The 27,576-nt window shown below is 48.7% G+C and overlaps 1 protein-coding gene across 1 annotated transcript in view; it reads right to left on the minus strand.

Moving 5' to 3' along the window:
• DEPDC1B (DEP domain containing 1B) overlaps positions 1-27,576 on the minus strand; it is a 72,023-nt gene that overhangs the window by 21,305 nt on the left and 23,142 nt on the right. The window contains exons 3-6 of the mRNA XM_038402561.2: positions 26,067-26,202; positions 16,092-16,219; positions 2,955-3,085; positions 1,749-1,796 (exon numbers count right to left, since the gene is read on the minus strand). Of these exons, the coding sequence (XP_038258489.1) occupies positions 1,749-1,796; positions 2,955-3,085; positions 16,092-16,219; positions 26,067-26,202 (443 nt within the window). The remainder of the gene's footprint in view (positions 1-1,748; positions 1,797-2,954; positions 3,086-16,091; positions 16,220-26,066; positions 26,203-27,576) is intronic.

Consider the following 27,576-nt stretch of genomic DNA (forward strand, 5'->3'; position numbering starts at 1 on the left):
CACATAAGTTAATAATGCTTTACAACATTTGAGTTTGTTACCTGAACAAACCCATGATGTCCTGGTGCATTTCCGAATGCACCTCTCAGTCCTTTTTCCTCTCCTCCAACAACTGCTCTCTCCATTCTCAGTCCTTCTCCATGGTCAGGTCATAAAGCTCATCCAAGCCGTGTTCATGGTCAGAGGCCACAGAGGAAGGGAGGATCTCACAGCACATACCCTTTCTTATTTGTTTCTCTAGCTTCCTGATACGGCTCAGATGTTCAGCCGGCATAAAGGGGGTACCTAAAAAGAATGGCTGTGAGGCAGGGATCTCCCTCACATTCTTCACAGTGAAGACTGATGCAAAGAATTCATTTAACTTCTCTGCAATGGCCTTGTCTTCCTTGATTGTCCAGTGGCCGCTCTGACTGTTTGGCGGCTTCGGCTTCTGATGTCCTTAAAACATTTTTTTCATTAGCTTTTCTGTCTTTTGCTAGTTGTTCTTCAAATTCTTTTTTGGCCTGCCTAATTATAGTTTTACACTTGACTTGCCAGAGTTTATGCTATTTTCCTTAGTGGGATTTGACTTCCAATTTTTAAAGGATGCCTTTTTGTCTCTAACCATTCTTTTTCTCTATTGTTTAGCCATGCAGCTTTTTTTCTTTTCTTTTTGGTACTCATATTGTTTATTATTTATTTGTTTGTTTTGATTTGGAGCATACATTTTCTTTTAGCCTCTTTTATGGTGTTTTTAAATAATTTCCATGCAGCTTACAGGCATTTCACTCTTGTGACTGTTCCCTTTAATTTCCAATTAACTAGCTTCTTCATTTTTGTGTAGCTCCCCTTTTTATGAAGTTAAATACTAGAGTGCTGGATTTCTTTGGTATTTTCCACCCTATAAGTATGTTAAATTTAATTGCATTATGGTCACTATTACTGAGCGGTTCCACTACATTCACCTCTTGGACCAGATGCTGTGCTCCACTTAGGACCAAAACAAGAATTGCCTCTTCCCTTGTGGGTTCTAGTTCTAGCTGCTCCAAGAAGCAGTCATTAACAGTGTCCAGAAATTTTATCTCTGCATCCCATCCTGACATGATATATACTTAGCCAATATAGGGATAGCTGAAATCCCCATTATTATTGCGATTTCTGTTTCTGTAGCCTCCCTATTCTCCCTGAGCATTTCACAATCACCATCACAGTCAGTTTTGTTTGTTTTGGGGGTTTTTGTAACTTAATTTATTTTCACTCCAACTGCTGCTTTAATTTACTAGGGGCTGAGCCATCCATAAATAACATAGTTCCTGAATCTCAATATGCATAAACACCTGCTATAACAAAACTATATTTTTATAGCCACATGCCTACAAAAAGGTCATTGGACCATTTTACCGAGATTTGTCACAAATGAAAGCTAAATAGTTAAAAGCAAAACAGCTTCATATACTCTAGGCATCCGATGAAGTGACCTGTAGCTCATGAAAGCTTATGCTCTAATAAATTTGTTAGTCTCTAAGGTGCCACAAGTACTCCTTTTCTTTTTGCGAATGCAGACTAACACGGCTGCTACTCTGAAATCTAGGAAATATGTAGCATTGGCAAGAGTATTTAACAGATGACCCTAAAGATCTTTTCCATCTCTACTTTCTAGGATATGAATCAGAGGACATAATTCTGACCCTTTAAATAAAATTAATTTGGTGACGTGAGATAGGAGTTGCTTCAGTTTTGTTTTTATTAGGATTTGGTGATATACTTACAATTTGCTAGACACTTCATTGCTGACAGTACCCAGTGAGGTAGCTCTTCTTCTCAGAAGGGAGGTTGTGGAGAAGAGATGAGAATTTAAAACAGTTAATACATTAACAGTCTGTCATAAGACAAGAGAAGTTCAAAATCTTTCAGAAAATGTGGTTTAGTTTACAGTTGTCCAACACCTTAAAATACTGCCAGTTGGGCTACTCCAAGGACACGCTCTATCTTAGATGCCATTGGTCAAATTTTATACTACTCCAATCTTATGGAGAAACATAGCAGTAAAGTAGTTTATGAAACAGTGTCAAACATCTAAATTTCAACTGAGACATTTCCCCCAGTACATCAAAAAAAAAATTTTTTTAACAGTAATTTTAAAATATAAGGTTTGGCTGGAGGTTTCAGTCAAAAACAGGGAAATTGTTGAAGATTTAATATACACTGTCTTGATGCTTCAGAGACATTATAAGAACGTAAGAATGGCTATACTGGGTCAGACCAAAGGTCAATCTAGCCCAGTATCCTGTCTTCCAATAGTGGCCAATGCCAGGTGCTTCAGAGGTCAAGCCCAAGTACTGTAGGGGGCTGATGTGACAGTAGGAAAAGTCATACACTCCTCTGACACCTAGAGTGAAGGGAGGAGAAGGATGAAGGAGCCCTGACCTTGTGTTAATGAGAAAATCTTCCACTTTCACTCTCAAGTACCTTTGCATCTTGAAACCTTGAACTGCCTGTGGGTGGATCAGGGCAAAAAACAAAAACTGATTCACACTGGTAAGACTCTTCAAAGGCCATTAGTGGCTGACTTAATCCTGGTCAACTCTAGAAAAGATATACCAGTATAAAGACGCTAGTTAGGGTGGTCTTTTTAACCAATATATTTATACTGGTATAAGCCCTAGTGTGGATGCAGTTGCACTGATATAAAGGTGCCTTATATCAACATAGCCTATTTCACTTCCTGAACTGGAATAATCAATACCAGTATAAGCACTTTTTTACAGGTATAAATGTGTCCACACTAGAGGAGGGATTTCCACTTTAATAATACAGGTGTAGTTAAAGGAAAAAAAACTTTCTAGTATAGACAAGCCTTAAAAGACCCCAAGACAGCCAACAATACAGCCTTAAAAGAAAAAAAATAATTTAAAAGAGCTATAATCAACACAGGAAAGCTTAAAAACCATAATAAAAATCTCCAGTCCACTCACTTGTTTTGTCTTCCAAAATGACAATGCCCTGTTTATTGACATTGTACACATTGTGGATGATATGCTTTGGGTTCACAAGCTTTGTATCCAATACTTCATCCAGAGAATCCAGGCCCAAATCTTTTTGCAAGCTGTTAAAATAAATAGTTTACATCATCTGATTTTTGAATACATTAAAAAACAAACTGATATGGGGAACGATTCACTTGTTTATTAATTCCTTTCTGTTTGTTTTTGTCATCTTTGGGGTGTGGAAGCTTGAGGCAGTTTCAAGTATGTTATTTGATTGTTAATATTTTCATGCTGCACATTTCATTGATGTATATCCAGTTCATCTCATAAAAATAACATGCCATTTTAACAGTTTAGAATATAAACATTATTGGTAAGGTTCCACCTGCGTGGTCAAACAGCCAGTGTATTTTTTAACCAGAGGAAAAAAATTATATATATATAAAATTCATACACATACACAAAATAGACAGCCCATACATTGTAAAGGATATTAATGTTGGATTGCCTATACTAATAGAATATAGATTAATAGATTACAAGGTCAGAAGGGAACATTGTGATCATCTAGTCTGAACTCCTATCTAACAAAGGACTGTGACAAAGCTCTGTCCTTGCCTCCATGGGTCCCACGTTTCCTGGCAGCTTTGGCTAGCCTCAGAGGCTCACTGTGACCCTCCACGTAACCCTTCTTTCTCTAGGGACAAGGGACACAGTCTATGGAGCCATTTTCATCATAAGCCAGCGAGGGAGGTGAGGAGAAGTTATTCTTCCTTGCACAGTCTCTGTTGTCTCCCAGTCTCAGTGATTAATCAGGGGCAAAGGTAGGGGGAGGCGGGAGCCCAGGCCCACCCTCTACTCCGGGCTTTAGCCCAGGGACCCTAATAGTATCAGCTATGGTAGCTGATCTTTTAGAAACATTAACATGTACAATTCCCTGGGCTACTTCCCCCACAGCAGCCCTCACTTCCTCAAGCTCCACTTCACCCTTAACTCAGGGCCTCCTTCCTTGTGCCTGATATGGTGTGTACTACTCAGCCTCTCCAACCGCGCAACTTCCTCCCGTAGCTCCTGACATGCCCTCCCACCCGACTGACTGGGAGGCTTTTAACTAGTTTCAGCCAGCCCCTGATTGCCTTCAGGTGTCCCAATCAACCTAGGCTTCTCCCTGCCTTCTGGAAAGTTCTTAATTGGTCCCAGGTGTCTTAATTGACCTGGAGCAGCTGCCATTTCACTTAACCTCCTACCAGGGATTTGTTTAGCCTGGAGCGACTCTCTCTCTCTCCCACTGCTCTTCCAAAGCCTTCTAGCTTGGAGGGAGGTGGGAAGCTACTACTCCTGCTGCTGGGCCCTAAGCTATCCCTGCTGCTCCAGTTGCTCCCCTGGCTGGGCCAGACACCACCCCCCCCCGGTTCTCTGCTACCTGGTTGCTGGACCCCCCACTCTCGGGTGCTGCTGCTGCTCCAACTGCAGCCCCGAGGCGGGCGGGGCTCCTAGCCCACTCCCCAGAGAGGAGGAGTGAGGGACCCCAACCACTGCTGTTGCGGACACCACCACCATCACCACCACCTGAGAGGGGTCCTTTCTGCCTGCCTGGACCACCACCTGGAGTTCCTGGAGCAGCTGCTGCTGTGGAGTCTGTTGCCTGGAGCTGCTGAAGCCCTGAGGAGGAGAAGAGGACCATCTGCCAGTGTGGGAGCACCTAGAGACTTTGCAGACCACCGTGGAGGGGGCCCTAAGACTGAGTCATTTTCAAACTGTGCCCTTGTGGTGGGGGTTTTGACTGTGTTTGTAGGGACACAGGGGGTGTGGCGTGGAGCTGCCGCCCGATCAATCTGTGTGTCCCCCCCAACCCCCACCACTACTACCACCACCGCTGTCCCCTCCACCACCTCTACTGGCTGTATACCATCTGTCTCAGCTCCTGCCGCTGGACTCAGCTGCTTGCTTGGCTTGCCACGCCCTATTTCCACCCTTTGGGCCAGAAGCAGCAGCCAGCTTAAAAAGACTTGTGCCAGTGCATGTGGGTGCACGTACCCCACCCCAGACTGCCTACCCCCCCAGCTTTGCCCTTGCAACCTGCCCCATTTGTGCTTTGCAGGTTTCCCCCCCTTATGCCCCAGTCCCTGCTTACTACCTTCAGTTTGTTTGCCTGCCCCGCCCATTTCCTCCTGCAGCCTCTGTTTGTTTGCCCTGTCCCAGCCTCTAAGGCTAGCCCCTTGGTTTCCCTGCCCTACCTCCAGCCTGCTTAGCCCCTTGCTCCGTGTGCCCATGTCCCCTCCCATGCGCTTGTGCCACTCCCCATTTTAGTTTCAACCCTCTTCACTGCACCCCGAATGTTGTTGTATCCCCCCCTCCCCTAGTGCACCAAGAGGAGCCGGAATTCCACCCTGTGTCAGAGACTGACCCCTAACCCCTGATTGCCCCCCGTCCAGCCCACCCCTTTCGGCGCCCTCCTCCCCTGCCTGCAGCCTAGCGGGGAGGAGTGGTCGACCTGCTTCCTCTCTCGTCTCCTCCTTCTGGTGTCTCCCCTTTCCTCCCTACTCACGATGGCGGGGGATGAGACGGGTGGGGCCCCTCCAGCAGCCCGAGCTGCCCCTCCCCTACCTGCCCCTCCGTCACCCCCCCAAGCTTCTGCCTCCGCTGCCGAATCATCTGCCACCACCCCCGCTGGGGCACCAGCAGCGACGGGCACTGGGGTGACCTCTACTGCTACCACGTCTCTCCCCCCTCAGATTCGGGGGGAGCCCCCCCAGCCGGCGGGAAGAGCCAGGGGAAGAAGAAGGGGAAGGGCCCTGCTAAAAAGACCAGGCCCTCCATGGCAGGGGCTGCCCCCAATGCCCCGGCCCCATCTCCAGCTGGGGCGCCCCTTCCCGCTGTTCCCTCCACCAGCTTTGCAGGTGTCCGTCCCCCGGCCCCCAGAGCATACACCCAGGTGGCGGCAGCCCCCCCGCCTGCCGCTACGTAATTTCTCAAGCCCACCGCCTCCGCTACCATCTATAGCGGCCGGGGCCCCCTTCCCACCATGACCAGGAAGCATGGCGTTCGTTGCCTCCTGGTGCTCACCTCACCCCACGTGAAGTCCTATGTGCGGGTGTTGGCGATGGTGGTGGGGCCCACGGCCATTGTGGCGGCCTCCAAAATGTATGGCAAGGTTGTCTTCTTCTTAACATCAGAGGCCGCTGCCCAGGAGGCGGTGGAGAAGGGCCTGGCAGTGGGGGGCGTTTTTGTCCCCTTAAAGCCGCTAGAGGACATGGGCGTCCGCCTGGTCCTGACCTCTGTCCCTCCCTTCCTTCCCAATGGCACCCTGTTACCCACCCTCTCTACCCTGGGGAAGCCCATCTCTGTCATAAGCCCTCTCCTGTTGGGCTGCAAAGACCCCGCACTCCTCGTGCTCTCGTTCCGCCGGCAAGTGCAGCTTCAACTGCCGCCGGCGGCGCGTGACGGAGAGGCACTGGAGGGGTCATTCCTAGTCCCCCACCAGGGGGCCCGTTACCGGGTGCACTATTCCACGGGGGAGGCCCGGTGTTACCTCTGCTGGGCAATGGGGCACGTCCGGAGGGACTGCCTCCTGGCCCGGCAAGGAAGGGCATCCGGGACCCCCGACCTCCGGCAGGGCACCGGTCCCATCATCGCCGGCACCCCTGGCTGCCCGGCACCCGAAACCACCCCTCCTTCTTCCCAGTCCACCATTGCTCCCGCTCGGGCCCAAGGGGCACCTCCCCAACTATGCCCAGACGAGCGGGAGAGCCCCGCCCCCGCTGCCTGCAATCTGGCGGGGCCTGTGGAGGAAGGTGCGGCAGGGACACTGCCGGGCATGGGAGAGGGCCCGCCCCAAGGGGAATCTTCCCTCCATTGTGCTGCCCCACCGTTACCCCCTCGAGTCCCTGAACCATTGCTTCTGCCCCCTGACACAACCCCTGCTAGCCAGCCCCCAGATGATGCCATGGAGGGCTAGGCCCTAGTCCAGGGGAAACGGGGCAAGCGGAAGGCTCGAGCTCCACTCCTCCCATCTGATGCGGAGGCCCCCTGGAAGACCAGGAAGGGGGGCACCAATGCTGAGCCTTCCGCTCTACCCACGGGTGTGTTCCATCCACCTGTGCTGGTTGGGTAAGATGTGGCAGCACTGGAAGGTGGTATCTCCCCTCCACGGGAGTCCCTCTCCTCCAAAGCCCCCGAGGCTCTATCTGAAACCTCAGTGTGCCCCGAGGCAACAGTTGCGTCAGGTGGCAGCGGGGAGAATCCCAGGGTGGCGGAAACTGATCTCCCATCAATATACGAGGAGATCGAGGCCCTGGGTCTGACCCCGATCACCCAGGGGGAGGACGACCCTATGCCAGCGGGCCTCGATATAGGCGACTTCACTCCAGTCCCCCTTTCCCCATGCTCCCTCCCCCTAACCGTTGCTTCCGCTCCCACCTCTGAGGAGCCCCTGGACTCCTCCATCAACCCGGCTGCAGATGGCACCCCACTGAGGGCCGCCGAACCTGTTGAGGCGACGGCCAGTGCCACGCGGCCGGGACCTGAGCCACCAGGGGCACCCGTCGTTGGTGAGGAGCATTCGACCTCCTTCCCGGGAGAGGGCCCTACAGGAGAGAGTCCACCCCCTGATGCCGTGGCTGCCAAATCCACCAGAGAGCCTGCACCCGGCATCACTGAGAGTCCTCTACTCGCCCAGAATCTCATCTCTAACCTTGCCCCTGCCCCTGTCCCTATCCCATCCACATCCCAAGATGTTATTGCTGCCCCTCGGGCTGTCTCCTTCCCCTTGCCAACAGATGACCCCCAGGAAGCGGCCTTTGTGTTTTCCCGTCCCGACCTACCAGGGGCTGCTATCTTCCCTCCGCCACCCCCTATCGCCCTAGCATTTAAGCCAACTTAGCAGGAGCCCCGTCGGGGGTCCGCACCCTGTCTGCCCGTCTCGGTGGGCCATGGGGCTGTACCAAGGGCCCCGTCAGGGAGTAATCAAGAGACCATAATCTCAGCCCCCCATGCGCTGCGAGAAGAGTTGCGGGAGTTCCTAGAAGACGTCCGTGGCTCCCGCAACAAAGTCCAGCTTGCCCTCCAGCGATGGGGGGACTTTAATCAAATCCTCCGGGCCGCAAGGGCCCTCATGGGGGAGGGTAAAAGGACCGGGAGGAAGGGAGCTGCGGCCTACCACCGGGTCCGCCTCTTCCGTGACTCCTTACTCACCTATGGGGTGGGTCACGGACTGCTGCGTGGCCCGCCGGGAGCCATGAGCATCCCTGCCGGCGAGGATCCCCCCCAGCCCTCCTCATGGCACCCTTTACCATTGCAACATTGAACACCCGCGGCTGTAGGATGGGTCTCCGCAGGTCCCAGGTGCTCTCCTTCATTCGGGAGGGGAGGTACTCTGTGGTTTTCCTGCAGGAGACCCATACGGATCCGACCGCCGAAGACAGCTGGCGGCTGGATTGGGGGGATAGGGTCTACTTTAGCCACCTCACAGTTCGTACGGCTGGAGTGGCAACCCTGTTCTCCCCCGACCTACGGCCCGAGGTGCTGGGGGTCGCCGAGGCTCTGCCGGGCCGCCTGCTGCACCTCCGGGTCCGCATGGAGGGGCTCGTAGTCAACCTCGTCAACATCTATGCCCCAGCAGTGAGTCCGGAGCGGCTGCAATTCTATCAGCAGGCATGCGCCTTCCTCGGCACCTTGGATCCTCAGGAGTGCCTGGTCCTGGGAGGGGACTTTAACATCACCCTCGAGGAGCGGGACCGTTCGGGGACCGCGCAAAGCCCGGCCGCCATCGCCGTCCTCCAGGAGATAGTCGAACACCACTCCCTGGTGGACGTCTGGCGCGACCACCACCCGGATGACACTTTCACGTTCACCTTTGTCCGGGTGGAGGCCCATCGGTCGCGCCACTCCCGGTTGGACTGCATTTATTTATCACGCTTCACCTTTCACGAGCCCACTCCTCCAGCATCCGGCCGGCCCCATTTTCTGACCATCATATAGCCACCGTGACAGCCTCCCTCTGCGCGGAGAGGCCGGGGCCGGCCTATTGGCATTTTAACAACAGCTTGCTGGAGGATGCGGGCTTCGTGGCGTCCTTCCGGGAGTTCTGGTTGGCCTGGCGAGGGCAGCGGCGTGCCTTTCCCTCGGCACGGCAGTGGTGGGACCTAGGGTAGGTGCGTGCCAAGCTCTTCTGCCGCGACTACACCAGGGGCGTCAGCCGACGGAGGGATGCGGCGATAGAGCAGTTGGAATGGGAGGTCTTAGAGCTGGAGAGGCGTTTGGCTGCCAGCCCCGAGGATCCACCCCTCTGCGGAGTGTGCCGGGAGAAGCGGGAGGAGCTCCAGACCCTTGAGGACCATCGGGCCCGGGGTGCCTTTGTTCGATCCCGCATCCGTCTCCTTCGGGAGATGGATCGCGGCTCCCGCTTCTTCTACACCCTGGAGAAAAAGAGGGGGGCTAAAAAACATGTCATCTGCCTACTGGCAGAAGATGGCACCCCCCTCACGGATCCAGTGGAGATGTGTGGGAGGGCGAGAGCCTTCTACGCAAGTCTTTTCTCCCCGGATCCGACCGATCCTAACGCTTGCAGAGTGCTGTGGGAGGACCTCCCGATGGTCAGCACGGGCGACCGAGACTGGCTAGAGCTGCCTCTCACTCTGGCCGAGTTCTCGGAAGCCCTCCGTCGCATGCCCACCAATAAATCTCCGGGCATGGAGGGGCTGACTGTGGAGTTCTACCGCGTGTTCTGGGACGTCCTCGGCCCAGACCTAGTCACCGTCTGGGCCAAGTCTTTGCAGAGCGGGGTCCTCCCTCTTTCGTGCTGGCGAGCCATGCTCGCCTTATTGCTGAAGAAGGGGGACCACCGCAATTTACGAAATTGGCGTCCCGTCTCGCTCCTCAGCATGGACTACAAAGTCGTGGCAAAAGCCATCTCGCTGCGGCTAGGGTCCGTGCTGGCGGACGTGGTCCACCCAGACCAGTCCTTAGATCAGGAGAAGGTGTTCGACAGGGTGGATCACGGGTATCTCCTGAGCACTCTGCAAGCGTTTGGCTTCGGACCCCAGTTTGTGGGTTTTCTCCGGGCTGTACGCCTCCACAGAGTGTTAGGTCAGGCTCAACTGGACCCTGACTGAACCGGTCAGCTTCGGGCGAGGAGTACGGCAGGGGTGCCCCCTCTCAGGCCAGCTGTACGCTCTGGCGATCGAGCCCTTTCTCTGTCTCCTCCAAAGGAGGTTGACAGGGTTGGTGCTGCGGGAGCCGGAGCTGCGGCTGGTCCTGTCGGCATATGCTGATGACGTGCTGCTCGTGGTCCAGGACCCGGGCGACTTGGCGCGGGTGGAGGCTTGCCAGGCCATCTATTCGGCAGCCTCCTCCGCACAGGTGAACTGGGTCAAGAGCTCTGGCTTGGTGGTAGGGGACTGGCGGCAGGCGAGCTCCCTCCCACCTGCGCTTCAGGCCATCCGGTGGAGCACGGGTCCGCTGCTCTATCTCGGCGTTTACCTTTCTGCCACGCATCCCTCTCTGCCGGACAACTGGCAGAATTTAGAGGGGGGGGTGATAGAGCAGCTCCGGAAATGGACAGGACTACTCCGGTGCCTCTCCCTTCGAGGGAGAGCACTGGTGCTTAATCAACTAGTCCTGTCTATGCTCTGGTTCCAGCTCAACACCCTGGTCCCGGCCCCGGGTTTCCTGGCCAACCTCCGGACATCAATTCTGGAGTTCTTTTGGTCAGGACTGCACTGGGTCCCTGCAGTGGTTCTCCATCTACCTCTGGAGGAGGGAGGGCAGGGCCTGAAATGTCCGCTTACTCAGATCCATGTCTTCCGCCTCCAGACCCTGCAGAGGCTCCTTTATGGTGCAGGTAGTCCAGCGTGGAACATACTGGTGCACGCCTTCCTGCGCCGCTTCCGAGGGCTCCGATACGACCGGCAGCTCCTTTATCTCCATCCAAGAGGTCTTCCGCGAGACCTCTCCGGGCTGCCGGTCTTCTACCAAGACCTCCTCCGGACCTGGAAACTCTTTTCAACGACCAGGTCCGTGGCAGCCACCGAGGTGACCATGAGTTGGTTGAGTTCAGGATCCTGACGCAGGGAAGAAAGGTAAGCAGCAGGATACGGACCCTGGACTTCAGGAAAGCAGACTTTGACTCCCTCAGGGAACAGATGGCCAGGATCCCCTGGGGGACTAACATGAAAGGGAAGGGAGTCCAGGAGAGCTGGCTGTATTTCAAGGAATCCCTGTTGAGGTTACAGGGACAAACCATCCCGATGAGTCGAAAGAATAGTAAATATGGCAGGCAACCAGCTTGGCTTAATGGTGAAATCTTAGCGGATCTTAAACATAAAAAAGAAGCTTACAAGAAGTGGAAGGTTGGACATATGACCAGGGAAGAGTATAAAAATATTGCTCGGGCATGTAGGAAAGATATCAGGAGGGCCAAATCGCACCTGGAGCTGCAGCTAGCAAGAGATGTCAAGAGTAACAAGAAGGGTTTCTTCAGGTATGTTGGCAACAAGAAGAAAGCCAAGGAAAGTGTGGGCCCCTTACTGAATGAGGGAGGCAAGCTAGTGACAGAGGATGTGGAAAAAGCTAATGTACTCAATGCTTTTTTTGCCTCTGTTTTCACTAACAAGGTCAGCTCCCAGACTGCTGTGCTGGGCATCACAAAATGGGGAAGAGATGGCCAGCCCTCTGTAGAGATAGAGGTGGTTAGGGACTATTTAGAAAAGCTGGACGTGCACAAGTCCATGGGGCCGGACGAATTGCATCCGAGAGTGCTGAGGGAATTGGCGGCTGTGATTGCAGAGCCCTTGGCCATTATCTTTGAAAACTCGTGGCGAACGGGGGAAGTCCCGGATGACTGGAAAAAGGCTAATGTAGTGCCCATCTTTAAAAAAGGGAAGAAGGAGGATCCTGGGAACTACAGGCCGGTCAGCCTCACCTCAGTCCCTGGAAAAATCACGGAGCAGGTCCTCAAAGAATCAATCCTGAAGCACTTAGAGGAGAGGAAAGTGATCAGGAACAGTCAGCATGGATTCACCAAGGGAAGGTCATGCCTGACTAATCTAATCACCTTTTATGATGAGATTACTGGTTCTGTGGATGAAGGGAAAGCAGCGGATGTATTGTTTCTTGACTTTAGCAAAGCTTTTGACATGGTCTCCCACAGCATTCTTGTCAGCAAGTTAAGGAAGTATGGGCTGGATGAATGCACTATAAGGTGGGTAGAAAGCTGGCTAGATTGTCGGGCTCAACGGGTAGTGATCAATGGCTCCATGTCTAGTTGGCAGCCGGTGTCAAGTGGAGTGCCCCAGGGGTCGGTTCTGGGGCCCGTTTTGTTCAATATCTTCATAAATGATCTGGAGGATGGTGTGGATTGCACTCTCAGCAAATTTGCGGATGATACTAAACTGGGAGGAGTGGTAGATACGCTGGAGGGGAGGGATAGGATACAGAAGGACCTAGACAAATTGGAAGATTGGGCCAAAAGAAATCTAATGAGGTTCAATAAGGATAAGTGCAGGGTCCTGCACTTAGGATGGAAGAATCCAATGCACCGCTACAGACTAGGGACCGAATGGCTCGGCAGCAGTTCTGCGGAAAAGGACCTAGGGGTGACAGTTGACGAGAAGCTGGATATGAGTCAGCAGTGTGCCCTTGTTGCCAAGAAGGCCAATGGCATTTTGGGATGTATAAGTAGGGGCATAGCGAGCAGATCGAGGGACGTGATCGTTCCCCTCTATTCGACACTGGTGAGGCCTCATCTGGAGTACTGTGTCCAGTTTTGGGCCCCACACTACAAGAAGGATGTGGATAAATTGGAAAGAGTACAGCGAAGGGCAACAAAAATGATTAGGGGTCTAGAGCACATGACTTACGAGGAGAGGCTGAGGGAGCTGGGATTGTTTAGTCTGCAGAAGAGAAGAATGAGGGGGGATTTGATAGCTGCTTTCAACTACCTGAAAGGGGGTTTCAAAGAGGATGGCTCTAGACTGTTCTCAATGGTAGCAGATGACAGAACGAGGAGTAATGGTCTCAAGTTGCAATGGGGGAGGTTTAGATTGGATATTAGGAAAAACTTTTTCACTAAGAGGGTGGTGAAACACTGGAATGCGTTGCCTAGGGAGGTGGTAGAATCTCCTTCCTTGGAGGTTTTTAAGGTCAGGCTTGACAAAGCCCTGGCTAGGATGATTTAACTGGGACTTGGTCCTGCTTTGAGCAGGGGGTTGGACTAGATGACCTTCTGGGGTCCCTTCCAACCCTGATATTCTATGATTCTATGATTCTATGAGGGGGCAGATCTCCTCGCGGAGCCCCTGCTACACAACCCCCAGCTCCGTCTGCAGGTGGTGAGTCCCGCTCGGTGCGCCAGAGGTTGGTCCTGGCAGAAGTCACAAGAGTCAGAGACCTCCTGGACTATGATCGGGGAGACTGGCTGGATCCCCTGACGCTCGCTCAGCGCATGGGGCTCTCCAGACCTTGTACTCCCCGGCGCATACTTCAGGAGGTGAAGGCCGCTTTGCCGCCCACTGCTTGGGTTTATCTCGACCGGGTCCTGCACGAGGGCACGCCCCGCCCACCCCCTACCTCAGGCCCGCCGGATCTTTTAATTGGACCCCTACCCCTTAGACCCAACCGATCCCCTCACCCCTTCACTGTAAGCCGGCTGCAAGAGATGCAGCCGGTCTGCTTTCAAACCGCACCAAGAAAACATCTCTACACGCTTGTGCTCCACACCCTTCATGCCCTCACCCTCGTGTCCTGCCCCGATACAAAATGGCGTGACTTCTGCCACCTTTGGAGGGTGAGGAGTCCCGGTGGGCCAGCCTATATTCCACCTTAGTCCCAAGGCCCGCCAGGGATGTCAGTTGGCGGCTCCTTCACGGAGCCGTGAGCATGGGCGTGTACTTGGCGTGCTTCACCTCAGTCCCAGACACCTGCCCCTTTTGCGGCGTGAGGGAAACCCTGGCACATATATACCTGGAGTGTGCCAGGCTGCAGCCCCTATTCCGGCTCCTCACCAATATTTTATTATCCTTTTGGTTGCACTTTTCCTCTCACCTTCTTATCTATGAACTCCCTATCCGTGGCCCCACAACGTCACGGGATCTCATGGTCAACCTCCTCCTGGCCCTAGCTAAAATGGCCATCTATAAAACCAGAGTGAGGAGGTTGGCTGATGGAGTCTCCTGTGACTGTGGGGCCTATTTTCGATCCAGGGTCCGTTCACGTATACGGGCAGAGTTCCTCTGGGCGGCATCCTCTGACTCCCTTGATGCCTTTGAGGAGCAGTGGGCGCTGTCCGGGGTTCTCTGCTCGGTGTCCCCGTCCGGTTCCCTTCATTTGACCCTTTGACCACACTCCTGTCCCTGTTATTTCATCAGTTGTCCCCTGAAATTAATTGGAATCTAGGTCCTGTGGATCCCCCTTCTAGGCTGGGGGGGATCCTTTAGCAGTGGATGGGCTTTGCCCGCCCACTTCCTGGATCCCAAAAGGACTACTCTTCCATAGCCATCTGGCCTTGCCCCGTCACAGGCCATAGATCATCTCAAGAATAATTCCTTTTGAACTAGAGCAGAGGTCCCCAAACTGGGGCGCACCCTCCTAGGGGGGTGCTGAGGAATGTTTAGGGGGCACAGCTGGGGCCGGGTCAGCCTCCACGGGGGGCAGGGAGGGAGCGCCATCCAGCTTTGCTCCTGGCCCCGCACCTGGGGCCCAGCCCCCAACCCCAGCCTCTGTCCAACCCCAGCAGCCCCCCATCCCCTCAGCCCCGGATCCTGTGGGGCAGAGGGCGCAGACAGGTGTTAGGGGGGTGCACGGTAAAAAGTTTGGGGACTACTGAACTAGAAATCAGACGAAGGTTTTTAACCATCAGAGGAGTGAAGTTTTGGAATAGCCTTCCAAGGGAAGCAGTGGGGGCAAAAGATCTATCTGGTTTTAAGATTCTACTTGATAAGTTTATGGAGGAGATGGTATGATGGGATTTTGGTAAGTAATTGATCTTTAAATATTCAGGGTAAATAGACCAAATCCCCTGAGATGGGATATTAGGTGGATGGGATCTGTGTTACCCAGGAAAGAATTTTCTGTAGTATCTGGCTGGTGAATCTTGCCCATATGCTCAGGGTTTAGCTGATTGCCATATTTGGGGTCGGGAAGGAATTTTCCTCCAGGGCAGATTGGAGAGGCCCTTCCTCCGTAGCATGGGGCATGGTTGACTTGAGGGAGGCTTCTCTGCTCCTTGAAGTCTTTAAACCATGATTTAAGGACTTCAATAGCTCAGACATGGGTGAGGTTTTTCATAGGAGTGGGTGGGTGAGATTCTGTGGCCTGCGCTGTGCAGGAGGTCGGACTAGATGATCAGAATGGTCCCTTCTGACCTTAGTATCTATGAATCTAGAGCATATCATTTTAAAAAGAAAAATCAAATACTGATTTTAACATTGCCAGTGATAAGAGAATCCATCACAACCCTTGATAAACTGTTCCAATGGTTAATTACCCCCATTATTAAAATTTTACAGCTTATTTCTATATGTAGGAAGCTTGTAGAATTTTTTTTCACCCAGCTGATCAGATCTTCCATTTCCTATGTCCTCAAACTAAATATTGCGGGGAGAGATAGCTCAGTGGTTTGAGCACTGGCCCGCTAAACTCAGGGTTATGAGTTCAATCTTTGAGGGGGCCATTTAGGGATCTGGGGCAAAAATTGGGGATTGGTTCTGCTTTGAGCAGGGGGTTGGACTAGGTGACCTCCTGAGGTCCCTTCCAAACCTGATATTCTATGATTGCACTTTTTGTTAGTGATTTTTAGGATTTCATGCTCCCAGAAGAGCTGTTTGAATTTTACCATTGCGGAAAGAGAAGGGAGGAGAAAGATTTCACAACACAAACACATACAGAAAAATTTGCTATATAGTATCATAGAAAGAGAAATTGTTAAAACTGCTACATACAAAAGAGATTATTCACAAATCACAGGCTGATAGTCAAATAATAAGCAAGTCTGATTAGTCTAGCAAGTATACGCCTAATGGCAGTATAGCAGTAAAGAATGGGTGAAATTATGAGAGGCAGCAGAGAAGGTGAGACTGTTTCCCACTATACACATTAGTGTAAAGGTGGAGGACTCACAAACACACTTACTGTGATAGCGTCATGGATTTCCATATCTCTTCTATATTTGCCTGTGTTAACTCTTGGCGGTGCACAAGTCTGCAAGCTGGTACTTCTCCTATTGCTATACTGTGACGTTTGAACCACATTTCAGAATTCTGGATTACAAAAGAAAAAAAAAAGAAAAGAGCACATTCCTTTACCTATCAATTTTTTCAATGATAAAATAGTATAGCACTTATACAGTGTAGCATGCTTCCTCTTCCAAGCACTTTATGAACAATAACAAATGCTCGTAAAATCCGTGAGCAGTAAATATTTAAGTATTATTTAGATTTTATAGAGGAGAAGCATCTTTGCCTCAATTAAGTGATTTGTCCAAAGCTGCAGAAGGAGCCCATGTCAGAGCAGTGCTTGTGGTCCCAGCTCAGAGCACCCTCCTACACCCCAAACTCCTCATCCCCAGCCCCACCCCAGAGCCCATACCCCCAGCCAGAGCCCTCACCCTCATGCTCCCGCACCCCAGCCCGGAGCCCCCTCCCGCACCCTGAACTCATTTCTGGCCCCACCCCCAAGTCTGGACCCCTAATCAGAGCCCTCACCCCCTCTCACACCCCAACCCTAATTTTGTGAGCATTCATGGACCGCCATACAATTTCTATTCCCAGATGTGGCCCTCGGGACAAAAAGTTTTCCCATCCCTGCTCTAGCATGTAAGTCACTCCCAAATTTGTCTGTATGTGCTGCAGCCAGCCAGAACTAACTTGGCTCTTACCAGCCTTAAAGACTACCACAGGATTACCCCCACCACATTCCCAGATTCCACCCCAGAAACCTATGTCCTGTAGTATCCATCCTCTCCTGGACAGTACAAATATATTGAGTTCGTTATTCCATTAAGGGAATAATATGCACACAACTTGTGACCCCAAATAGAGTTGCCCAGCCCCTTCAACTTGAACACACTGGTCAGGATCCCTCCCCACAGAATCCAATGGCTACTTCTTCTGTCTCTTCAGATGCAGTGAATGTAATGGGTGGGGGGAGGGGTGTCTGTCCCTTCTTTTTATAGTTTCAGTCCCCCAACTGAAAACATTTACAGCTGAGACCAAGGAGATAAAGAAGCTAAGGGGAATGATATTACCTACTAGTTTTTTTTCACCTGTTTGAACTTCCTTTGTTTTCCCTCCTTGCTTGATGACACTGTTTAGTACTTAAATGTAAATTAAGGCAAGTGCAAATTCCTTCCTTTGTTTAGGACAGACCTGACTTCTGCCTAGGAAGAGCTGCGGGATTTGGAACATCCATTAATAACATCATAGAGGGGGATCTTATAACTTCACATACAATGTGGCCACACATATTTTACCAGGGACAATACTGACCAGCAAATTATGAGTGTTCAAATGATACCTTACAAGGCATACTTTGTACAAAGATTATTACAGTCATGTGTAAAGTTTATTCTGTCATACATTTGCATTTAACAATAGCCCATACCCTTGTAAGAATTCCCAAAAAACAACCAGGTGAAATAGTCTTTCTCAGGTCTTGTGTACACGGTACTGGCAAAGCACACTAGAGGGGTATGACTTTTGAAGCATTTGAATGTGTTTCAAAGAGGACTCTGTTAATGCAAACTTGGTACATTTTAGAGCAGGCCAGCAGGGTCTACATGGGGCAACCCCTCTGATGCATTTTGCCATGCTGTGTAGACCAGTTCATGGTCTTCATATTGCTTGGCTCTGTGTATGCTGATGAGATTTAAGTAGCAAGTCCTAGCAGGTGTAATGCAGACAGAAAACGAATGCAAATAGGTACAACTGAGGAGACCCAGCAAAGCTAGTTCTTCACAAAAACTTACGAATAGTCATTTCTCTCCTGACTGAAAGGATAGAACTGAAGCAGCAGAGAATGAAAGACTGTATGACCACCACACAGAGGTCACCCTTTGAACCCAAGTGAAACAGTATGCACTGATGGGAGTGCCAGGATACTGTCTATTAATAACCAAAGTTAGCATGAAGGGACCAAATAGCAACTTTTCTTAATTACTAGGAGTTTTTCCTTTTTAGCCTAAAAGATGACAACTGCTTTGTATGGAGTGGTCCTTATTTTCACAAGTCTGGGCAGACGATTGACCTCAGACAGCTGCAGCGGCACAGGAGCCAGCAAACAGAGTTGTAAACAGGGGAGCTTGAGTGGGAGTTGGCAAGGGGAATTTGGGGGAAGACTAAGAGAGCCAGGAAGAGGAACAAACAGGGTACTGAAGGGAGTGTGTGGTGGTCTGGCAGTGTTTTGGTGCTCGTTGGGGGTTTGTTTTTCTCTGGGTGGTGGTGTTTTGGTTTGGTTTGTGTTTCCTGACTAACAGGACTTAGATGAGAAGGTCGTGACAGATACAGAGGCAGCAGCGGTAGTGACCCAAGCAGTGGAAGACACAATGAAGATGACTGCATGTGGAAGCTGCGGCATGTACATGATCCTGGAGGGGGTACCTGAAAAGAGTTTCATCTGCATGTAGTGCCACCTGATAGAGCTGATGGAAGAAAAGATCCGAGGATTGGAGATGCAGGTGGAAAGTCTGTTTGAGTTTAGAAGGGGGTTCAAGTGGATGATGGAGCAAAGACATGAGGAGGCTGAAGTGAAAAAAAACTCAGACTTGCAGATGAAAGCAGGACCAAACAACTCTGAGGAGAGACTGCTGGGAGGCATGTGACTAAGAGAACTAGGCAGAGGAAAAGATGGGCTAGTGAAGGAGAAATAGAGCTCAGGAACAGGTTTGCAGAGCTGGAAAATGAAGAAGGGGCACAGCAGGTGGCCACTGAAGGTGAGAGGGCAAGGAAGAAGAGAAGAGCAGCTAGTCCTATAGGAAGAGGGGAAGAGTCAATGGAGATAGCAACAATGAGCCCCAGGAGAATACAGCATGAGTTGCAGAGGATTGCAAGGGATAAGAGGAATCGAGAGGACTTGCAGCCAGAGGGAACAGGGGATAGACCGAAGAATTGCGCCATCATCAGGAAAAGGCAAGTCTACGTGATTGGACTCCTTACTGAGAAGAAAAGACAGGCTTGTAACAAGAGCTGATCCAGAGAACAGAAGGGTATGCTGTCTGCCGGGTGCTAAGATACAGGATATGGACCTGAGGCTGAAGAGGATCCTAACAGGAGCGGGAAAGAATCCACTGATTGTCCTTCATGTGGGAACAAATAATACAGCTAGATTCTCACTGGAACGCATCAAGAGAGACTATGCCAGACTGGGAAGACGCTTAAGGAAATCAAGACTCAGGTGATCTTCAGTGGGATTCTGCCTACTTCTAGAGAAGGGCAACAAAGGTGTGACAAGATTATGATGATCAACAGATGGCTCAGGCAGTGGTGTTATAAGGAGGGCTTTGGGAGGTATGGCCAATGGGAGGCATTCATGGACAGAGGACTGTTCTCTCGGGATGGACTTCACCTGAGTAGGGAGAGAAATAGACTTCTAGGATGGAGGCTCGCACAACTGATCAAGAGTGCTTTAAACTAGGAATTTGGGGGAGTGGGTTGGGAGATGTCCAGGTAGTCTCCACGCCGGATTTTAACATTGAGAAGGAAGAAAATGAAGTAAAAAAGGATACAGCCGTGGGTAGGAGAATGGACATAAGGCGGGAGGGCAGTGTACATACCCATCTAATAGGTGATACTGGCGGTAGAATGTCTGTGCCTAATTGAGTAAAGAATGTGAGAGAAGCCAACCGGCAAAAATTAAGATGTTTGTACACTAATGCAAGGAGCCTAGGTAACAAAATGGAGGAACTAGAGCTATTGGTGCAGGAAGTGAAACCAGATATTATAAGGATAACAGAAACATGGTGGAATAGTAGTCATGACTGGACTACAGGTATTGAAGGGTATGTGCTGTTTAGGAAAGACAGAAATAAAGGCAAAGGTGGTGGAGCAGCATTGTACATCAATGATGAGGTAGACTGTAAAGAAATAAGAAGTGATGGAATGGATACAAAAAATCACATTGGGGAAGAAAGCTGCAAGAGCATCCCTTGGGATAGTACTTGGGGAGTGCTATAGACCACAGGGATCCGATTTTGATAAAGATAGAGATCTCTTTAATGTTTTCAATGAAGTAAATACTAATGGGAATTGTGTGATCATGGGAGACTTTACCTTCCCAGATACAGACTGGAGGACAAGTGTTAGTAATAATAATAGGGCTCAGATTTTCCTGGATGCGATAGCTGATGGATTCCTTCACCAAGTAGTTGCTGAACCAACAAGAGGGGATGCCATTTTAGATTTGGTTTTGATGAGTAGTGAGGACCTCATAGACGAAATGGTTGTAGGGGACAACCTTAGTTCAAGTGATCATAAGCTAATTCAGTTCAAACTAAATGGAAGGATAAACAAAAATAGATCTGTGACTAGGGTTTTTTATTTCAAAAGGGCTAACTTTAAAAAATTAAGGAACTTAGTTAGGAAAGTTCATTGGACTGAAGAATTTGTGGATCTAAAGGCAGAGGAGGCCTGGAATTACTTCAAGTCAAGGTTGCAGAAACTATCAGAAGCCTGCATCCGAAGAAAGGGGAAAAAACTCATAGGCAGGAGTTGTAGACCAGGCTGGACGAGCAAGCATCTCAGAGAGGGATTAAGAAAAAGAAGAAAGCCTACAAGGAGTGGAAGATGGGAGGGATCGGCAAGGAAAGCTACCTTATTGAGGTCAGAACATGTAGGGATAAAGTGAGAAAGGCCAAAAGCCATGTAGAGTTGGACCTTGCAAAGGGAATTAAAAGCAATAGTAAAAGGTTCTATAGCCATATAAATAAGAAGAAAACAAAGAAAGAAGAAGTGGGACCACTAAACACTAAGGAGGGAGTGGAGGTTAAGGATAATCTAGGCCTGGCCCAATATCTAAACAAATACTTTGCCTCAGTCTTTAACGAGGTTAATGAGGAGCTTAGGGATAATAGGAGGACGACAAATGGGAATGAGGATATGGAGGTAGATATTACCACATCCGAGGTAGAAGCCAAACTCGAACAGCTTAATGGGACTAAATCAGGGGGCCCAGATAATCTTCATCTAAGAATATTAAAGGAATTGGCACATGAAATTGCAAGCCCGTTAGCAAGAATCTGTAAACTCAGGGGTTGTACCATATGACTGGAGAATTGCTAACATAGTTCCTATTTTTAAGAAAGAGAAAAAAAGTGATCCGGGTAACTACAGGCCTGTTAGTTTGACATCTGTAATATGCAAGGTCTTGTAAAAAAATTTTGAAGGAGGAAGTAGTGAAGGACATTGAAGTCAATGGTAATTGAGACAAAATACAACATGGTTTTACAAAAGGTAGACCGTGCCAAACCAACCTGATCTCCTTCTCTGAGAAGGTAACAGATTTTTTAGACAAAGGAAATGCAGTGGATCTAATTTATCTTGATTTCAGTAAGGCATTTGGTACAGTTCCACATGGGGAATTATTAGCTAAATTGGAAAAGATAGGGATCAATATGAAAATTGAAAGGTGGATAAGGAACTGGTTAAAGGGGAGACTACAACGGGTCATACTGAAAGGTGAAATGTCAGGCTGGAAGGAAGTTACTAGTGGAGTTCCTCAGGGATCGGTTTTGGGACCAATCTTATTTAATCTTTTTATTACTGATCTGGGCACAAAAAGCAGGAATGTGTTAATAAAGTTTGCGGCTGACACAAAGCTGAGAGGCATTGCCAATATAGAGAGATATCATACAGGAAGATTTGGATGACCTTGTAAACTGGAGTAATAGTAATAGGATGAAATTTAATAGTGAAAAGTGCAAGGTCATGCATTTAGGAATTAATAAGAATTTTTGTTATAAACTGGGGACGCATCACTTGGACGTAAGAGAGGAAGAGAAGGACCTCGAGTATTAGTTGGTTGATCACAGGATGACTATGAGCCGCCAATGTGATATAGCTGTGAAAAAAGCTAAAAAGCGGTCTTGGGATGCATCAGGCGAGATATTTCCAGTAGAGATAACGAAGTGTTAGTACCATTATACAAGGCACTGGTGAGACCTCATCTGGAATACAGTGTACAGTTCTGGTCTCCCATGTTTAAGAAGGATGAATTCAAACTGGAACAGGTAATGAGAAGGACTACTAGGATGATCCGAGGAATGGAAAACCCATCTTATGAAAGGAGACTCAAAGAGCTTGGCTTGTTTAGCCTAACCAAAAGAAAGCTGTGGGGAGATATGATTGCTCTCTATAAATATATCAGAGGGATAAATACCAGGGAGGGAGAGGAATTATTTAAGATCAGTACCAATGTGGACACAGGAACAAATGGATATAAACTGGCCATCAGGAAGTTTAGACTTGAAATTAGACGAAGGTTTCTAATCATCAGAGGAATGAAGTTCTGGAATAGCCTTCCAAGGAGAGAAGTGGAGGCAAAAGACATATCTGGCTTCAAAACTAAGCTTGATAAGTTTACGGAGGGGATGGTATGATGGGATAGCCTAATTTTGGCAATTAATTGATCTTTGACTATTAGCGGTAAATATGCCCAATGGCCTGTGATGGGACACTAGATAGGGTGGGATCTGAGTTACTACAGAGAATTCTTTCCTGGGTGTCTGGCTGGTGAGTCTTGCCCACATTCTCAGGATTTAGCTGATCACCATATCTGGGGTTAGGAAGGAATTTTCCTCCAGGGCAGATTGGCAGAGGCCCTGGGGGTTTTTCGCCTTCCTCTGCAGTGTGGGGCACAGATCACTTGATGGAGGACTCTCTGCACCTTGAAGTCTTTAAACCACGAGTTGAAGACTTCAATAGCTCAGACATAGGTCAGGGGTTTGTTACAGGAATGGGGGGTGAGATTCTGTGGCCTGTGTTGTGCAGGAGGTCAGACTAGACAATCGTAATGGTCCCTTCTGACCTTAAAGTCTATGAGTCTCACATACTTCAGTAATGAATGAGTTTATCTGATTAGGTACATCAGAGGGTGATGCTGCATGCACTGACCTTGCTAATCTGCCCCCTCCCTGCTTCACAATACATCTCCCACCCACTACAGAAGTTCCAAACGTATGTGCCTTTTCCTCTTGTGCCTCAAGATTTTGTTGGCAGTTCTTTAAAAAGGAATTAAACTGAAGATGCTATCATCCTGTCACTGCATTCAAGAGCAACTGGCATGCCTGTCCTGTCTTTCTTTAAGGAACAGGCTGATATAGCTTGTTTCATTGATATTAGCTTATTTGAGTGACTGCTGACATTTGAAGGGGAATGAGGAGCAGAACTTGAAAAGCTGGCAGTCCTACTCCGCATAAATCCAAAAACTGTAACCAAGTTAAGACATGTAACTGACTAACAGCAGAAGGAACTCCATCTAGCTCCTGATTAGAAGAATGGCGAGTATAAAACATGGCCTCAATAGCATGAGTTATAGTAGTATTTCCCAAAGTGAAAGGTGCACCCTCATGGAAGAAAGGCAGTAAGTAGGGCGGGGGGGCGACGGGGGGCAGAGGAAGCAGGGTGCAGCAGTGTGTGCATAGATCTCTCAATAGCTCTCCACTGTCTTCATATTGAATTTTATATATATATATATATATATATATATTATAGGCTGTAGCTATAAATGGTTGCAAAGAAAACCTTCGAAGGATAAGTCTACACTGCAGCTAGGAGGTTTAATTCCCAACTCAGGAAGATTTACAAGCACTAGCTCTGCTCGAGCTAGCATGCTAAAAATTGCCATGTGGCCACAGCAGCTCAAGCTAGCCACTCAAGTACATACCTAGGATCTCAAGCAGGGCTGTGCTTGGGCAGCTAGCCTGCACCACCATGCCCACACTGCATTGGTTGAACTCTATTAGCTTATTGACTATGTTTGCACTGCAGCTGAGAGTTGTAATTTCCAGCTTGAGTAGATGTACACCGGCTAACTCTGCCCAAGCTAACATGCGAAAAATAGCAGAGATCTCTGACTGTGTTTACGAAATCCTGAAACAACTGCTCTGAGGCCTGAACTGTGCTATTAATTTCAAGGGATGATATCTTAGATGCCAACGACAGTTGAAATATCAACAGTGTTAACAATTTCACTGATCAAAGCATGTAAGAAAGACATTATCATATTATCAAAATCTACACCTATTTCCAAAGCGTGCATGGGGAGTGTGTGCTTGCGCCAACACACAGGATTAGCCAAGAGGAGGATAATGAAGATGCATAAATTAAAATGCTCAGGCCTTTAAACAACATATGTCAGGGATTGAAGCTGGAGCACAGTTGGTTTCATGTTTATGATGTGGGTCTGGGAGGCAGTTTGTTTTAATCCTTGCCTGATCCCAGCATTTCCCAGAGAGATCCTCCAAGTTCACACAGCAAAACAATCCAACACAACCGCTCTCTATAGCTGCAGCATATTTTACTCCTGGGGGAATTCTGTGCCAAAAAATTAAAAATTCTGTGCACAACATTTTAAAATTCTGGAAAATTCTGCATATTTTATTTGTCAAAATAACACAATATAATCACTCCAGTTTCAATTATTTTGGTATTTTATTTAAAAATACCTGTTAATAAGTATGTCAACAAAACAGACAACAGCAACAAAGATTCCCTCAGGAGTAGAGAGTTAAAGAAACCCCTAAAACAACCCAGTTCCAGTTGGGGTTGCTGGAGTGAGCAGTGTGGGGTCCCCAGAGCCCAGACACCTGCACTCCCATTCCCCCCAGAGCCCAGCTGCAGAGCAGTTCCCGGCCCAGACACCAGGACACCCAGAGCCTTTACTCCTCCTCAACTTCTTTACTGTCCCGACAGAGGACATGGTATGGTGTGGCTCTGACCTTCCTCACCCTTTGCCAGAGCTGGCTGGGTCTCCCAGGCCCTCTCCTGTCCCTGGGAGAATGAGGATCAAAGAGCGTGCAACCTCCAGCCCAGCCAGTCTGGGTGCTCTGCTCACTGCGAGCTGGGCTCCGCCGAGTCCAGTGGCCCCTAATGGCGGCCAGAAATTCTGCGGGGAAAACAGGCAATTCTGCAAAATTCTGCACTCCACAGTGGTGCAGAATTCCTCCATGAGTAACATTTATTGTGAGCAAGTATGTGGAAGCCGTAAAAACTGTAGCTTTATAAGAGTTTTAAAAAACCAGTAGCATTGCGCAACCTTCAAGTGAAGCAATCATGAGATACAATTCCAACAAAATGACCATTTTATCCTGGAATAAAGCAAATTTGTTGTTGTTTTACAATACATTAGTATATGAGTTAAATATCAAATATATGGATTCATACATTCCAAGGCCAGAAGGGACCATTATGTCCTGTATAACACAAGCTATAGAACATCCACAAAATAATTCCTAGCATATCATTTAGAAAAAATCTACTCTTTATTTTAAAATTGTCAGAGAATCCACCACGATCCTTGGTAAATTGTTACACTGGTTAATTACTCTCGCCATTAAAAATGTATGCCATATTTCCAGTCTGAATTTGTCTAGTTTCAACGTCCAGCCAGTAGATCGTGTTGTACCTTTCTCTGCTAGACTGCAGAGCCCATTATTAACTATTTGTTTCAGATGTAGATACTTATGGACTCACCCTTCTTTGTTAAGCTAAAAGATTGAGCTCTTTAAGTCTATTACTATAAGGCATGTTTTCTACTCCTTTAATCATTCTTGTAGCTCTTCTCTGAATCCTCTCAAATTTATGAATTTATCCTTTAAATTCTGTACTTGGTAAATTCTGTAATGCAATTTGTGAACATAAAAATAATCAAATGAGAAAGCAACCCATCTGAGAGAAAAAATCAAAACAACCAATGAACTATCATTAAAAATGAAAGAACAATGACTTCCTCTAAGCAAAAACTCAGCATAACAAAAATCTATTTCTTTTAATTTTTCTACAGTCAAACACTATACATCAAAAAAAAAAGGATTGTTAGTTTACTTTATCCCTTCCCATTACCTATTTTCCTTTCAGAATATCAAATATTTTAGAAACTGGAAACAAGAAATCTTACCATCATGAGAGACTTCACTGGGATGTATTCTTGGGAAGTGCCTGCTTCAGGAACATTCCAGTCTGGAAATTTAATTACTTCCTTTCTATATGGAGGCCTTGTTGGATATGGTTTCAGTGGTGAGGAAGGAGGAAACCTAAATAACATTAAAGATAACACTTCAAAAAAAAATTTCTAAATATTGTGCAATTTTATATTTACTATTTTCAACCTGTGTCTTTCTATATTACTTGATATATGGATACACATATATACATCTAGTATGTCTGAATACTTCTCCACATTAGGAGATGTTGATCCTGCTAGGAAAGGTTTAAGTGGATTCTACTTTCTTACTGAATCAGGTGGGTTGTCACTCATTTGGACCTCTTAGATTACATCTTCACTGAAGAGATCATTTGGGCTCCTTGGATGTTATACCTCAGATCCTTCTCATTCACATACAAAACACTTTCTCTCTAGGTTAGTGGTGCTTTCATCACAATCTATCTGGGGCTATAGCAGGGGTTCTCAAACTGGGGGTCAGGACCCCTCAGGCAGTCTCAAGGTTCTTACCTGGGTAGTCACGAGCTGTTAGCCTCCACCCCAAACCCCGTTTTGCCTCCAGCATTTATAATGGTGTTAAATATATAAAAAAACATTTTTAATTGATTGCACCCAGAGGCTTGCTATGTGAAAGGGGTCACCAGTAAAAAAGTTTGAGAATCACTGGTCTATAATCTAAAACCCAAGTAAAGATTTCACCTGAGCTGGTAACCCATTCCCTTTGCAGTGAGGACACAACACAATTCATTTGAATGCTGACAGTCCTCCAATGATTTCCCAAATCCCTCTCTGTGTTCCCAGAAGGAAAGTTTTTCCACAATTCACTGGGAAGCAATCAATCATACAGCAGTACAAAGAACCATGGATTATGTTCCCAGTGATACACACAGATCAACGAAGCACCAGTCAGAACATAGTAACTCAAGTGTGACCTTGCAGTGGCTGCTCACACCTAAGATAGGGTAACCCAGGTGCTCAGACGCAGCTGCTGATCATCTGAGTTCCTCTAAGCTGCGCAACTGTGCAGCAACCTATTAAGCACCGTGCAGGCACTCAGGGCTGCAGTGGGGAAGAGATGTCGCGGCGGGGAGAGGCACCCCTCCTCCAGCCTTAACCCAGTCCGGCCATTACCAGGTTTATAATGTTGTCAGGCCCATGCTCAGCAGGGGCCCCACTGGCCTGGCCCTCCACTTCACTTGTGCTTTGGCCCTGAGGCCGCAGCGCTGACTCCTCTCCTCTCCGGCGTCTCCCTTGCACTCCTCTAGGACCGCCAGCCGGGGAAGTGGGGCCCCTCCCCGACCCCAACCCAGCCCGGCCCAGACCTGCCACAGATGGAGAAAAGGCGCCCCAACTCAGCCGAACCCCGAACCTGCCACATTCGGGGGAGAGGTGCCTATCCCATGGCCCCAGCCCCGGAGCTGCTGTGGCAGGGAGAGGTGCCTCTCCCCTCCAGCCCAGGTGCTGC

The sequence above is a fragment of the Dermochelys coriacea genome, chromosome 5 (genome assembly GCF_009764565.3).
Source record: "Dermochelys coriacea isolate rDerCor1 chromosome 5, rDerCor1.pri.v4, whole genome shotgun sequence".
Taxonomy (NCBI): domain Eukaryota; kingdom Metazoa; phylum Chordata; order Testudines; family Dermochelyidae; genus Dermochelys; species Dermochelys coriacea.